Here is a 14,393-nt window from a genome sequence, read left to right on the forward strand (position 1 = left end):
TAATTTTATTTATAAAAAGTGTTGTGACTGTTCCTTGGACTTAAATGTCATGAAGCAGCAATGCTGATTCTGCCCATTGTGGTCCCCACTACTCTTCCCACCCTCTCACCTTCTCCCCTCACTCACTCCATCCCTGCCATCCTGGCTTTGTTTCAGTTCCTTCCACATAACCGTGCTTCCGTTCCCCCACAGGGCCTTTGCACTGGCCGTTCTGTCGGGGTGGACCCTTCCTTGAGATGGCCACGCAGCCCTTGTGTCTTATCAAGTCCCAGTTTAAATGTGGCCTTCTCACAAAGGCCTTCCCTGACCCTTCAACAGGTCCACCCGCAACTATGCAGATACTTTGTTTTTTTCCCCCAGGGTGGAGCTTCCATATTTTTTTTTCTAATTTTATTGAAGTGAAATTCACATAACAAAACTTATCATCTTAAAGGGAACAATTCAGTGGGATTTACTGCACTCACCGTATTGTGCAACCGCTACCTCCGTCTAGTTGTAAAACACTTTCATCACCCCAAGTAGTGGGCCCCACCCCACCCCACCCCACCCCACATTTGTCTGCCCTGAATATTTCATATAAACAGGGTCATACAACATGCCACGTTAGCACGTCGGAGAGTCCACAGTGAAGCATGTATCTGTACTTTTTGTATGTGTGGTAAAATATATAAATATATATATAATTGGTTAAAATACATAATTTACCATTTTAACCATTTCTGAACCTTTTTCACATGTACAGTGTAGTGACATCGGTTACCTGTTAATCATGTTGTGCGGCTGTTACCAACATCCATTGCCAGAGTCCACCACCATCAAGAGAAACTCGGTGCTTCCTATGCAATGATTCTTGCCCTTCCTGTCCCCCACCCCTGGTAACCATTAATCACCTTTAACGAGTGTTAAGTGTACAATTCAGTGGCATTGATTATGTTCAGTGTTGGGCAACCATCACTATTGCCAAAACCTTTTCACACCCCGAACAGCCACTCTGTACCTCTTAAGCAAGAACTCAACATCCGCTCGTCCTCCTGGCCCGTAGTACCCGCTCATCTATCGTGTCCATGAGTTTGCCTTTTCTAGATATTTCATGTCTCGCTTTGTGTCTGGTTTTTCACTTAGCATAATGTCTTCAAGGTTCACCTACCTTGTGGGATACATGAGAATTTCGTTGATCTTTATGGGTAATATTCCACTGTATGCATATACCGCATTTTGTTTATCCATCGATCTGTCAATGGACACTTGAGTTGTGTCCACTTGTAAACTGTTGTAATGCTGCAGTAAACATTGGTATACATGTATCTGCTTTAATTCCTTTCATCTTGTAGGTTGCCTTTTCATTTTCTTAGTGTTCTTTGATGCACAAGTTTTTTAATTTTGATTAAGTCCCATTTATCTTTTTTTTCTGTTGCTTGTGCTACTGGAATCGTATCTAAGAATCCACTATCAAATCCAAGATCATGAAGATTTATGTCTATGTTTTCTTCTGAGAGTTCTAACATTTCAGTACTTATATTTAGGTCATTAGTCCATTTTAACATGGTGTGAGGTAGCGGTCCAACTTCATTCTTTATGTGTGGCTATCCAGTTGCCCAAGCATTATCTGTTGAAGAGACAGACTATTCTTTCCCCAGTGGATGGTCTTGCAACCCTTGTTGAAAATCAACAGGCCTTAAATGTGAAGGTCAAATATAGTTTTATTTCCCATGTTTGTTTTGCTTCTAGAAGGCAAATGCCATGAGCACACTTTGCCCGTCCTGTTCCCTACTGTATTCCTAGCCTGTAGAACAGTGGCAGACATCCGGGGGCCAGCAGAATCTTTAAAGAGCTGTGTGATTGGTCGTGACGTGCATCACGTTTGTGGGGGCAGCAGAGGGTGGGGTCCTATGTTGGAGGGTCTGCCACCAGGCAAACTTAGGTTCAAGTCTCAGCCCTATGCGACCTGGGGCAAGAAACTGCATTTCTTTGAACCTGTTTCTGGTGGACCACGATCACCAGGCAGAACGGGGGAACTTGCAAGCACATGGGAGTTTAGGTAACAGCAAACCGCATGGTGGGGCTGTGCTTTAGAAGGCCATATGGCCTTCTGTTTTACAGGGACTCAGGATAGTGGGGGCTTTTGTGGTTATGAATATCCTTAGTACATACAACACTGTGCCTGGGAGAGCTGGGGCCAGTGCTGGGAGCTCATGGTGCTGGGCACTGTTCTGCTGGGGGTGTCACTGGCCTAGCTGCTGGGTGGTCTGGTGCAGGCTGCTGGGATAGTCCAGGGGTAAGTCTGTTTGTCTTTCCTGTTTACCCTCCTGCAGATAAGGACAGCAACAACCTAGACCATGTAGAATCCAGCATGGCCCTGACGCTGTGACCGTGAGCCAGTGATGTGGTAACACATGTACTGGTGGGCAAGGTGTGGCACATGTGATTACAGTAGTCCTTGTAGGCTCTTGGGTACTAGTAGGGGCAAGGACCACAAGTGACCCTCCAGGATGCTCTCAGTGGGCCAGGGATAAGGGGTGTGGGAGGCCAGGCCCTGGGATTGTTGTCACTGCACGCTCCCCAGTGCTGGAGTCCGGGGACATGGGCGTGGCACTGGGGCAAACATGAATCCCCTACACTGTCCACTTGAGCGTCACCCTCCACCCACCCTGCATCCACCTGAAGGGGGCTTTGTGGATGGGCCAGACACGTTCCAGGAACTATGCCTCCAAGCTGTCAGTTTATTTGCTTAAGATACATTCTCCAGAAGCAACAGGAATGCCGTGGAGGGGCTGCTGGCCTCAGTCCCCCTCTACCTTCCTGCGCACGGCCTGCACCAGCAGCTCCGAGTAGTGTTCCAGCAGGGCCCGCAAATCTGGGCTAGCCAGGGGGCAGAGTGTAGGTGGGGAAGGTGGACCTGGGCTGGGCAGGGCCTGGGCTGGGGCCATCTCTGTCCCTCCCAGCCAGTGGGCCTCCAGCTGGCTGTGGATCCAGAGGAAGGTGGAGGCCAGCTCAGTCCGTGTCTGCTGCTGCTCGGCGCTGACCTGACCACTGGAAACCAGCTGTGAGAAGTGCCAGCCTCATCAGGGGCCACCCAGGCCAGGTGGTCCCAGCAGCCCCTCACCCCTTTCCCCAATTTTGGGGCTTGGCTTACCACAAGGTAAAGGTCAAGGGCTTCTTGGAAGGCAGTCTGCAGCCTGTGCACGATGGTCTCCACACCGCTCAGCTCAAGAGGAGCTGGGGGCAGGACCCCAGCTGGCAGCCCGGGTTCCTCCCAGTGTCCAGGGTTGCTCTGGACCAGACTGGGCGCATCTGGGGATAGAGAGGGTCTGAAGAGATCGGGTGGCTGGGCTGACTCACACCCCTGGCCTGGATGTCCTGTGCCTGGAACGCCCTCACTCAGTCCCCAAGGCCCCCCGCCCTGAGGCGCCTTGGGAGGTCTCTGCTCCAATGCAACTTTCTCCCTGAGGCCTTTTCTCATTGTCCTGTTTAAAATGGCCACCACCGCCCCCCCCACCCCCTTTCTCTGCTGTTTTCCTCTCCTTGGCGTGCCCCACAGTGATGGACGCACTCTGTGCTTTCCTTAGGAATGCTGTCCCCATGTCTCCCCCAACTAAAGATACCAATTCCCTGTGGTCTGTGGTCTTGTTTACCACCACGTCCCATGTCTCCAGGGCCTAGAACGGAGCCCAGCATGCACAAAGTGTTCATTAGCTATTTGAGTGCCTGAGCCGGTGAGTGATGGCATGGCCCCTGTGGCCAGGACAAGTGCCCACGCTTACAACTGGGCCAGCGGGCACACGAGATGAGTGTAGAGGACAGTCCCTCATTCCAAGGGTGGCACTCACCAGCGGTGGGCTCCAGGAGGAAGGCAGTGCTTCCAGAGATTCCTGGCTTGGTCTCTGGAAGCTGGGAGCTACCAGGGTGGGTGGAAGGGTTGAGGGGCTGAGGGGCAGGGAGCCTTGGGAGAAAGGAGGGGTCGGGAAGCCTTAGGGCACTTGTGTTCACAGGGCTGGGGGCCAGGAGCCTGGCTGCTGTGACTGTAGCACAGGGCTGGGTGGCCACAGGCTCCTGGGACCAGGCACGTGTGGTGGGTGCCTCCAGTGGGGATGGGGGCAGCAGGAAGCTGTCACAGATGCTTGACAAGGTCAGTCTCAGGTTGGCACGGGCCTCATGGTTGCCTCGGGAGGCCAGGGCAGGCTCCCGGCCCTCACTGCCAGAGCTGGGAGCTACCGTGGTGGTGACGGCTTGGAGCTCCTGGCCCAGGGAGGCCAGCTCCCCCATGGAGGAGGGCCTGCAGAGGGGCCTGGCCAGCTCAGCCGGGACAGGGCCAACACGGTCCCTGAGGGAGGTGCTGTGTGACATCTTGGCACGGGAGCTGGCTGTGGCTTCCATGTAGGAACAGGTGGAGGGAACGCGGACGCCCTGAGCCAGGCCTGGGGTGGGTATGGATGCAGGCAGCGGGGGCCTCCTGTCTGTGGGCAGCACTGATGAGGGGACACAGGGCACCAGGCCTGAGAGGCAGGGGGCTGTAAAGGAAGCAGACAGCTCACTCACACCCAGCTGTGGCACTGGTGGACAGGGCCCCACGCCGGGGTGGCCACCCACCCTCACTCACAGCTCAGGTGGGTACCCAGAGCCACTGCTGGGGAACCCAGGGCTGTTGGGGATGAGGACTCACTCAAGGGGTGCCAGGCTTCCACGGTCTCAAGGAGCTCATCAGCCTCCCCGCCAGAGAGGACCTGAAAGCACAGCCCTGATATGAGGACAGGGCCTCCCGGCAACCAGCCCTGTGTCCTGAGGCAGGGAGCCCCGATACTCACATTGGTCTGGTCTGGGGAGGCGTAGCCAGTACCTGCTCTCAGCTCTGCTCTGGGCTGGCTTCCCCCCTGGTCCATGGGATTGACCTCTGAGGACTTCATGAGGTGCAGGGGCAGCTGGGGAGGGAAAGTGTGGGTGAACCTGTGGGGAGAAAACCAAGTGGGAGAGGGACACTCAGCCTGCCCTGGGGGTCCTGAGGGGACACAGCCCTGCCCTGGGGGGTCTGCGGGGACACAGTGCTGCCCTTGGGGGGATCTGAGGGGACACGGCCCTGCCCTGGGGGTCCTAAGGGGACACGGCCCTGCCCTGGGGGTCCTGAGGGGACACGGCCCTGCCCTGGGGGGCCTGAGGGGACACGGCCCTGCCCTGGGGGGCCTGAGGGGACACGGCCCTGCCCTGGGGGGCCTGAGGGGACACGGCCCTGCCCTGGGGGGCCTGAAGGGATACAGTGCTGCCCCTGGGGGGATCTGAGGGGACATAGCCCTGCCCTGGGGGGTCTGAGGGGACAGAGCACCACCCCTTGAAGTGTCTGAGGGGACACAGCCCCGTCCCTGCGGAATCTGAGGGGATACAGCCCTGTCCCTGGGGGGTCTGAGGGGACAGAGCCCTGCCCTGGGGGATCTGAGGGGACACAGCCCTGCCCTGGGGGGTCTGAGGGGACACAGCCCTCCCTGGGGGGATATAGAGCTGGCGGTGTGGTAAGGGTTCCCTCACCCCACCTGGGTTTCTTCCGGAGGCGTGAGAGGAACTGGGCTGAGATGCTGAGCCGGGGATTGAGGAAGAAGTCCTCAGCCTCGGAGGCTGTCACGTCTCTCAGGGACCTGTGGAAAAGCTCTAGGAAAAGACGAAGGGACCCTCAGGATCCCTCTATTCAACTTGCCCTGGGCGCCTGCAGGCTCACAGACCAGCAGGTAGGCTCCCAGAAGCCCCCATCAACAGACAACATAGACCTCAGGAGCAGATGGAGGGGGTCTGTGCAGCTCAGCCCTTGACAGCGGTTATAACTCTGAGCCCGCTGCGGGTGCCCCAGAGCCGCCCACCCTGCATTCAGCATCAGGTATGCCCTCTGAGCCCACTGAGGGTACCCCAGAGCCGCCCACCCTGAGTCCAGCACTAGGCATGCCCTACCCTCAGGCTGGGTGTCGGCGAGCGTCTCGAAGTGGTGACGGAGGAACTTCTCCTGCTCGGGGGTCTGGGGCAGAGAGCTGCTGGTGAGGCCTGGCCCCTCGGGCAGGGCCTGCTCTTCTTCTGCAGGCCCGGGGCATCCTGGGGGAGGTGAGGGGGCGGAAGAGAGAAGCTGCCAACACTGTTGGTCGAGGACAACACCCCTCGCCTGTGGAGGAGGCTGGACTCACCTGTCACACACCTTGTTGCCGCCAGGCTCAGAAGGAAAGGCCCACATTCCAGGTGAAGACACAGCCTCGGCGAGGGCCAAGTGCAGGCTGATGTGGGCCAGTGGTTACGTGTTCTGACCACCCCCGAGCGAAGCCCAGCTCTGCGTGTCCAACCCCTGCTTACCTGGTGTGTGGGACACCGTCGCGTCAAACCGAGGGTCTGGATCAGGCCGTGGCGGGGAAGAGTGGATGGTGGCAAAGCTGCACTCCAAGTCTGCCTCTGACTCCTCTGAGTCTGGAGGAGCAGAGCATGGGGGTCAGGAGCCCTTACTGGGCGAGTGAGTCAGCTGCTCTGGGCCTTGGTTTCCCCGTTTAAAGTAGGGGGATGGTAATACAGTCCCCATTTTTATGGACCAGTGAGGTTACACAGTGAGGAGGTGGCAGAGTCCCAGGTAATGGCAGGGGCTGTCTGTTTTCTGCTGTAGGAGGCTGTCAGCCGTGTCCAGGTGGCCCGCGGTGCTCAGACTGGGGCCTGGCTGAGCAAGCAGACCACCCCAGGGCCCTGCCTGCCCTTGCACACCTTCAGGTGGGCTCTGGGCCTTGGAGCCAGTGGAGGAGATCCTGAGGTAGGAGTCGTCTTGCTGGTCTGCACGCCCCCCGTCCTCCTCCCCAACGCGGTACTTGCTGCAGGGCAACGGGAGAGAGATGAGGGAACCCCAGCTTACACTGGCTAGGAAACAACTCAGAACCCCCAGGCTTCTGTACTCTGCTCCCCCTGGGACTCTCCACCTCCTCTAAACACCCCTTCCCCAGGGGCCCCTGCACCTCTACCTGCAAGGAGAGAAACTGAGGCTGCAGCTGAGCCAAGGGCTGGACCTCCGCCTCGGCAGGCCTCAGCCTCTCCGTCAGCAGTCCCCACGCCCACCAGGAGCAGGGGGCAGTTCTTCAGAATGTGCCTAGCAGCTGAGGCTTCCCGTCTCCAACCAAGGCCCCCTTGGTGCAAAGAACACCCACCTGTCTGTGCCTGAGACTGTCACTGCTGCTTCCAGGGAGTAGGTGACAAGCTCACTGGCCTCAGACCCCCTCTGCAGGGGCAGGAAGGAAGGGTGCCCACAGCTGTTCTCCTGGGGACACTCTGACTGCAAGGTAAAGAGAACACGGCCACTCTGAGGTGGCATGGCAACTGGGACCCTCATGAGCCATGAGGCATCACGCCAAGGACAGTTACACTCACTGTGGGCCAGGGCCCGTTCTGTGCTCCCCTTACAGAGAGCGATAGGTGTGGCTCCAAAAACATAAGAGGCCCAGCCCTCCAAAGGTCTATACGAAGTTCCAGAAGAGGCCAACCAATCCACGGTGAGAGAGGGGGTGCTGGGGTTACTGACTGGGCGGGGCACACAGGGAAGCGGGTCCACATTTTGACCTGGGTGGTAGATACAGAGCTGTAGACACAGCTGACAATTCACTGAACTGTGTACGTAAGATCTGTATACACTACTGTGTGTATATTATATGGAAATAAAAAACAAAACATATGTAACAGAATAAAAAAGAATGTCGTTTGGAAAACGGTATAGGAAAAGCTAATACTGCTTGGGCACCTCTAAGGGCCCAGGCCCTGGTCTTAGCACCGGATCCCCATCAGAGCCCTGTGGGGCAAGCAAGCTTCTTGTTCCAGGTCACATAGCCAGGAAGGCGTAGGGCCGGGGCTCTAATTCAGGCGCCAGCCTGCTCTAGGGCCCAAGCTCGGGGTTTCTGCTTTCCAGAGCCCTGTCTGCGCTGGGAAGCCTTGCTGTGTTCCAGGTCTGGGGCTCACGCAGTCCTCCCTGATTCCCTGAGGTGGGAAGTCAGCCCTATTTTCAAAACGAGAGCACCGAGGCCTGGAGTCCCGTGAAGATGTTTGTGCAGGGGCTGCAGCCCAGGTGGGGCTGGGCAGTACGTACCTCGCTGAGCAGGTCCACCAGGCTCTGTGGCTCAACTGTGTCCAGGACAGAGTCCTCCAGGCTCTCAGGCTTCATGGGGGTGAAGTAGCAATCCAGGTCCCGGGCATCCAGGATGGTCTTGAGGGGCTCCTGGTCAGCCCGTTCTGCCCAGCGGCCGTGTGGCTGGTAGCTGCGCTTGGCATGGAAGGCTGAACCATCTGCCACGTCGTCATCTCCTAGCTAGGGGTAACGGGACAGTCAGCAGCCAGCCAGGTCCTCACCAAAGCCAACAAGGGCCAGGGACGCCGCACAGACCTCATTCGGTCTCTTGGCTTTAAACATCATTTAGAAACAAATTCCAGATTTCTATACAGCCCAGGCCTTTCCCTCGTACTTCAGGATTGCTGTGCAAGTGGGCCACATCCCTGCCTGGGTGTCTGACAGACATTTCCACACTAATGTGTAACAGCCTGTCCTCCTAGCGCCTCCCCACCTCAGTTCCTCTCTGGTTGTTCAGGTCCCAAACCTTGGGTTATCTTTCCTTTCTCTTATTCTGTCCCTTATAGTCCACACAGCATTTCATCAGCAATTCTGTCAGCCCCGGCTTCTAACACACCCCAAATCCGGCCACTTCTCCACCACCTTCCACCCTGGCCCAGCCTCCACCATCTTCTGCTGCCACCTTGCCCCTCACAGTCTGTCCCCACATGCAGCCACAGGGACCTGTTAACGGCTGAGTGAGATCATGGCCCTCCTCGGCTCAGAGTCCTCCCTGGCTCCATCTTACTCAGTGCCACAGAGAAAAGTGGAGGACCACGAGGAGTGGGGGGAAACTCGCCACAGCTCACACAACCCCCAATCATGGCTGCCATGCCCTCCTTTAGCCCTTCTTCCCCTCTGCCCTCGTTCACCCCCACTGAGGCACCCAGCTTCCTGCTCCTCTGTGACTGTGCTGAGCACAGTCCTCCTCACAGTCTTTGCCCCTGAGACTGTTCTCCCTGGCTGGAACGCTCTTCCCCAGTATCTGTGTGCCTCGCTGGCTTCGACTCTCTGCCCAGGTATCTTCCCAGGGAGGCTGTTACACTCCGTATTTTCTTTCTCAACTCTTTTTTCCTCCCCAGCACTTATCAGCTCTCAGCACACTGCAGGATCTACATATTTAACATGGTGCTGTCCACCTCCCACACCAGAAGGTGAGCCTACAAAGGCAGCAGCGTTTGTCCGTTTGCTCCCTGCTGTATCTCCAGAGGCTGGAACAATGGCTGGCTCAGCAGGAGAAGGAAGTGCTGTCAGAGCTGGGGCTGGAAGGATGATGGGGGTTCTTTGGGGACAGGAAAGATGGGGAAGGGGAAGAGGCTCCACGGGGAGGGCACCCCACTCACCAGCCGTTTTGCCCAGAGTGGCAGCTTGCCATTGGTCAGCAGGCATCGAGGATCTGGGGAGACACATGAAACCCATGAAAAGAGGACAAACACCCGAATAGCCAATGGGCAAGAGGTAGTTCTCCAACAGGCACCTCACTGACTGTCAGGTAAATGCAGGTTAAACAATGGGATACAGTGTTTGCCTTCTAAGGCTGACCACCATTAAAATGCTGAGTAATACCACATGTCAGCAGAAGTGCGGGGACCAGTGGGACAATGCACCGGGGCAATAACTGGATCTGGACAGCTCTTTGGGGTTCTCTTCTAAAACTGAGAATGTCCAAACCCCACAACCCAGCAGCTCTACTCCTCAACCCCTATCCTGGAGACACCCTCACACAGACCCAAGGAGGTGGCCTAGGCCAGTCAGTACAGCCTCATTCACAACAGTGTCAAATAAGGAAAAGACCTGAAGTGCCTGCTAGGGAGAAATGGCTTAAAAAAAAAAAACTATACTATGCTCCTGGTTAAAAGATACCTATGCTTTGTCCACCAGAGAGAACACTGGGGTTGGGTACAAGGGTGGGGACAAGGAAAATCAGGATGGGTTCTCATGTCGCTTCCTATCTTACCCTCGCTGGCAGAGCCCACCACCTGTCTGAAAAGCTACTGGAGCTCATCCCTGTTCCCAGTCTCTCAGAGCTAAAGCAGTCCTGGCAGGGGGACCTACAGGAAGCCTGCCAGGGGCTTCTGGGAAAGTGGTTTCCCTAAATGAGATTCTCAGGAGGAAATGTCTCTCCAGCCATGTCTCTGACGCTTGGAATTAGGCAGCCATCTTGCAGCCACGAGGGGCAGACACTGAGAGTGTGGTGTGATGGATCGCTTTTACATGGCCTTTCTCACCATGGTCTTGTAACTCCCACCAAATGAATGGGTGGGGCTATGCAAATGAGGAGCTTATGACCCACCAACAGGATTGGAGAGCTTGCTAATAATACAAATAAGATGCATGGCACTCTTGTAGGGGTAAGGCCATGAAAATAAGGTGTATAGAACCCTAATGAGGGGATTGGTCAGTTTTATCATCCTGCTAGGCTTACAATGAGCCATCCCAGAGGCTCACTGGGGGACCTCACAACCACCAAGAAGAAGAGATGGGAGCACAGTGCATCATTTGGACCCGGGATCCCTGTGCTGAGAACCTCCTAGACCTGGGAGACGGAGAGAGCTATGACATCAGAGACAGTGCAAGACAGCAAGAAGCAGTGGCAGAAAAACAGCCATAGCAGAAGCAGGAAACCAGCACCAGACAGTGCAGTGGGCTTCCCAGCCCACAGAGCAAGACAGTTACAGTGGGTGTGCTGACCCACGGAGTAAGAGAGAGCGTGCCTTCAGGCAGGCTTCCTGGAGGAGTGGGGTGCCTCCGGGCACTTTTCTACGGAGTTAGGCTTGCCAACCTATGGAGTGAGAGAGCTGAGTGCTTTTGGGCCAAGGCACTGGTGGAGTGAGGTGCCCCTGGGCACTAATTGGCAGAGCTGAAGAGCTTTATAACACTTGCCCAAACAGGGCAAAGGCCAGGACGAGGGGCTGAGAGGCTGAGGGCCAGAGAAAGAGCTGCTTGTGGCATGGCCGAGAAGCTGCCCTGACCAAAGAACTGTACCCTGAGTTGTTCCGGATCCTGAACTGTAAACTGTTACTTCTCTAATAAACCCCATAATCGTGAGTACTGCCTGTGAGTTCTGTGTGGCCACTGCAAGAAATTATCAAACCCGGCAGAGTAGAGGATGCCGTGGGAGGGACAGCTGGTGTCAGCATGGGGAGAGAGGAGCTATGTCTGACCTCCGCCTCATTGCAGTCAGCCTTGGATGCTGATCTTGATTTTCCTTCCCCCTTGTCAAGCTGGCGGTGGAGGCTGGACGCCACTGCCTCCAGGGCAGATGAACCAGTAAGCAAACTAAGTACAGACTTACTTGTGCTTACTTGCTCATCTGTAGCGCATAATTTCACTTGAGTTTCACCACATCTTTGGTAAGCCCATGCGAGATTGTGCACTATGGATCAGTAAGCACCAGTAAGCCCACGTGGACCTTGCTTATTGGGTAGCCCAGCCCTGGCTGCCGGCGCGCCATTTTTACATGTAGAGACCAGCCACGTATAAAGTTGTGGAGCTACTACTCTCCCTTCTGCCTGAACAACAGATTCTGTTCTGTCTTGTGGATCACAGAGCCCTGTTTTTCCCTGGGACACTCCCTTACTCCCGCTCCCCCAGTTTTGGTCAGGCGGTTCGAGTGGGGCTGACTAGAGCCACTTCCTTCAGAAGTGACATGACTCAGGCCTGGCCAGTCAGAGTGCTTGGTTCAGAAATGGGCACACAATTCACACCAAACACGTGACTTTGCTAGAGCTATTAAGAAAGAGGTGTTCTAGTGGGCAAAGCCCAGCACTGAGCCCTACCCCAACAAGGCTCAAAACAGGGCCCCTGTGGATGGACCTCTCTCCTAACCTGGGTCCAAGCTCTCTTTGGATGGCGTCTTCAGCATCTCCTCAGGTTCGCACTCTTCCTCCAGCTCGTCCTCTGTCTGCTCTCCAGGGCTTATGGAACGAGCCTCACTGGGCATGGACGCACAGGCCTCCTGCCTACAGCCAAAGATGAGGACAGTAAGAGAAATATAGGTACGTGTGCGTGTACGGCGGAGGGCTGGTTGCCTAGGACTGGGCCCTGTGCTAAGCTCCACGTGAACATACTGTTGGCTTATAGTCAAAATGGCTCTGGGCGGTCTCACCAGCCACACCCTCTCCAGTAGAAACATTGCCACAGTAAATGAGATCTAACAAAGGCTGGGCTCAAAAAATAAGACACACCCTCCAAGAACCACAGCAAAGGGATACAAGGCAAAGCAGGGTTCCAACCCAGGAAGCAGGTGGGAGCAATGAGATTTCGGCCCCTCTGCATACAGGACACTGTAGCATGCTTGACAGGGGTGGGGACTGGAGCCAGGGCCCTGCTCATAGACCCAGAGTGGAATGGGATATGTGCTTCACACTAGGGGCTGAAGGGAGCTTCCCGCTCCCTTGGTGCCTGGTCTGTGACGCCTCCAATACCACTGCAGGACAGAGGCCCATGTCAAGGCCTGGTCCTCATGGGGCCCTCGGAGCCTTCATGCAGGGAACAGCAAAACCACAAGACAGAGTGGGACAGACCCAGAGGCAGGAGAGAGGGAAAACCAAAAACCTCCCACTCAGTAAGCCTCCCAAATCCAAATCCCAAATCAAAACTAGAATATGAATTCGCTCCAAATAAAATTGGATTTCTGGCATAAAGACTTAAAAAAATTGTTTAGAAAACTCAAAGAAACAAGTGAAGGAAACACTTTCTTCAAAGAGTAAGTAATCTATGAAACCAAAAACTCTTCCCCCTGTGAACAAGGACACCTCCACCTGGTGTGCCCTCCTCTCCAGCAGCCTTTCCTGCCCTCCCCACCCCAGCTGGCTCAGGGCCTCCTGTCCCCGCAGTCCCCCGGGCTTTCCCCATCACAGTGCTCAGAGGCTCCCCAAGCACTTTTCCACTTCAAAACCCTTAGGCTAAATATTACCGTAACTTCATATTCAATGTGTTTCCCCCACTGGGCTGTCAGTGTGAAAATGGCAGAGCCGGGGGCTGACTTGGCCATAGCTATGTCCCCAGCATCACCCGCACAGGGCCCAGGGCAGGGAGGCGCCCCTCTGTGAATGGTCAGATGGGGGCTGGTCAGGTGGCCACCAGACCTGGGCTGGCTGCTCCAGTTCCCATCCTTCATGTTCTGCTGCTGCTGCTGCTGCTCCCGGTGGTCTATCTCCAACAAGTGCTGCTTCATGCAGCTGGTGATCTCCGGACCCAGGTGCCAGATGAACACACAGCTACAGAGACCAAAGAGAGGTGCAGAAGAGGGAGGGACAGTGGACACGGAAGCCACCCGGGTCACCACAGCCAAGGCCTCGTTCCCCAGCCCCTTCCCAAGTACACACTCCATCAGCTTAGTATAGGGCTCCCGATCGTGCAGGCTACACCCCGGGCCTGGGCGCAGGGCATCCTGGCAAAGTAGGGCCTCTCTGGAGGCCCTGGGACCCTAGAGGGGGATTACAGGGAAGGGTTGTGGTAAACTGAAGGGAAAGACAAAAGGCCGCCAGCCATGTGCTAAGGCATTGATATATATTATCTCATCCGGTTCTCACCCTACCGTTTTCAAGGTAGATGGTGTCATCACTCTTTTATAGAGGAGCAAACTGAGGCTCAGAGGGGAAAGGACCCAGCTAAGGCCATAAGGAGCAGATCTGGGATCTGAAGTCAGGGCTGGGTGTGACACCCTTCCCGAGGTGCTCTGTCCACGGGAAGCTATGAGCACACTGTCTCTGGTGGCCGACACCCCACCTCTCCACCCGGTACAGGTCCCACCCACTGCCAGGGAGAGGCCCAGCCAGGACAGCCTGGCAGGGCTTTCCTACCTGTCTCCGGACACTGTGATCAGGTGGCGGCAGTCGTAGGTGAACTTCATGCCAGTGACGATTTCTGCAAGCAGAGCGAAGAGCTGCTGTCGCCTTCTGCATCAGCAGCTGTGTGTGGGTGGGGAGGGCGGGCACACCCACCTGAATGGCCAAACATCTTGGCGACACACTCGCCGGAGTAAAAGTCCATCACTGAGATGCTTTTGTCAGAGCAGCTTGTGGCCAGGAAGGTGCCTGAGGGGTCCACATGGACCTGCCGGGAAGAGGACCTGCGTGACCCTTGGCATGGCCGCTTCTTCCCCATCTCGAGGCCTGGGCCAGTGCCCACACCCCCTGGTGCTGGATGCCTGAGGCGTGGAATTGCCCGGGTCACCCTCATGGCACACCCCCTAGTGGGGCCAGAGCTTCTGCTCCCGTTTTACAGGTGAAGACGTTAACCACCACAGCAGCAACCGTGGTAGTGGCAGCCAGGCCCAGTGCCAAGCCCGTGC

General features: G+C 56.0%; 1 protein-coding gene across 2 annotated transcripts in view; it reads right to left on the minus strand.

The window, feature by feature from the left end:
• Positions 1–581: 581 nt before the first annotated feature.
• WDR62 (WD repeat domain 62) overlaps positions 582–14,393 on the minus strand; it is a 48,049-nt gene continuing 34,237 nt past the window's right edge. The window contains exons 17-32 of one of the 2 annotated variants that reach the window (XM_010601620.3): positions 14,044–14,155; positions 13,903–13,966; positions 13,186–13,317; positions 11,924–12,057; positions 9,439–9,491; positions 8,078–8,296; positions 7,149–7,273; positions 6,715–6,818; positions 6,319–6,429; positions 5,929–6,066; positions 5,520–5,634; positions 4,803–4,941; positions 4,661–4,721; positions 3,828–4,508; positions 3,134–3,291; positions 582–3,041 (exon numbers count right to left, since the gene is read on the minus strand). In XM_010601620.3, the coding sequence (XP_010599922.2) occupies positions 2,781–3,041; positions 3,134–3,291; positions 3,828–4,508; positions 4,661–4,721; positions 4,803–4,941; positions 5,520–5,634; positions 5,929–6,066; positions 6,319–6,429; positions 6,715–6,818; positions 7,149–7,273; positions 8,078–8,296; positions 9,439–9,491; positions 11,924–12,057; positions 13,186–13,317; positions 13,903–13,966; positions 14,044–14,155 (2,607 nt within the window). In that variant the 3' untranslated portion in view covers positions 582–2,780. Of the gene's footprint in view, positions 3,042–3,133; positions 3,292–3,827; positions 4,509–4,660; positions 4,722–4,802; positions 4,942–5,519; positions 5,635–5,928; positions 6,067–6,318; positions 6,430–6,714; positions 6,819–7,148; positions 7,274–8,077; positions 8,297–9,438; positions 9,492–11,923; positions 12,058–13,185; positions 13,318–13,902; positions 13,967–14,043; positions 14,156–14,393 lie in introns of those variants that run through there. The other variant, XR_002784300.2, reaches the window with a different exon arrangement.

The sequence above is a fragment of the Loxodonta africana genome, chromosome 11, assembly GCF_030014295.1.
Source record: "Loxodonta africana isolate mLoxAfr1 chromosome 11, mLoxAfr1.hap2, whole genome shotgun sequence".
Taxonomy (NCBI): Eukaryota; Metazoa; Chordata; class Mammalia; order Proboscidea; family Elephantidae; genus Loxodonta; species Loxodonta africana.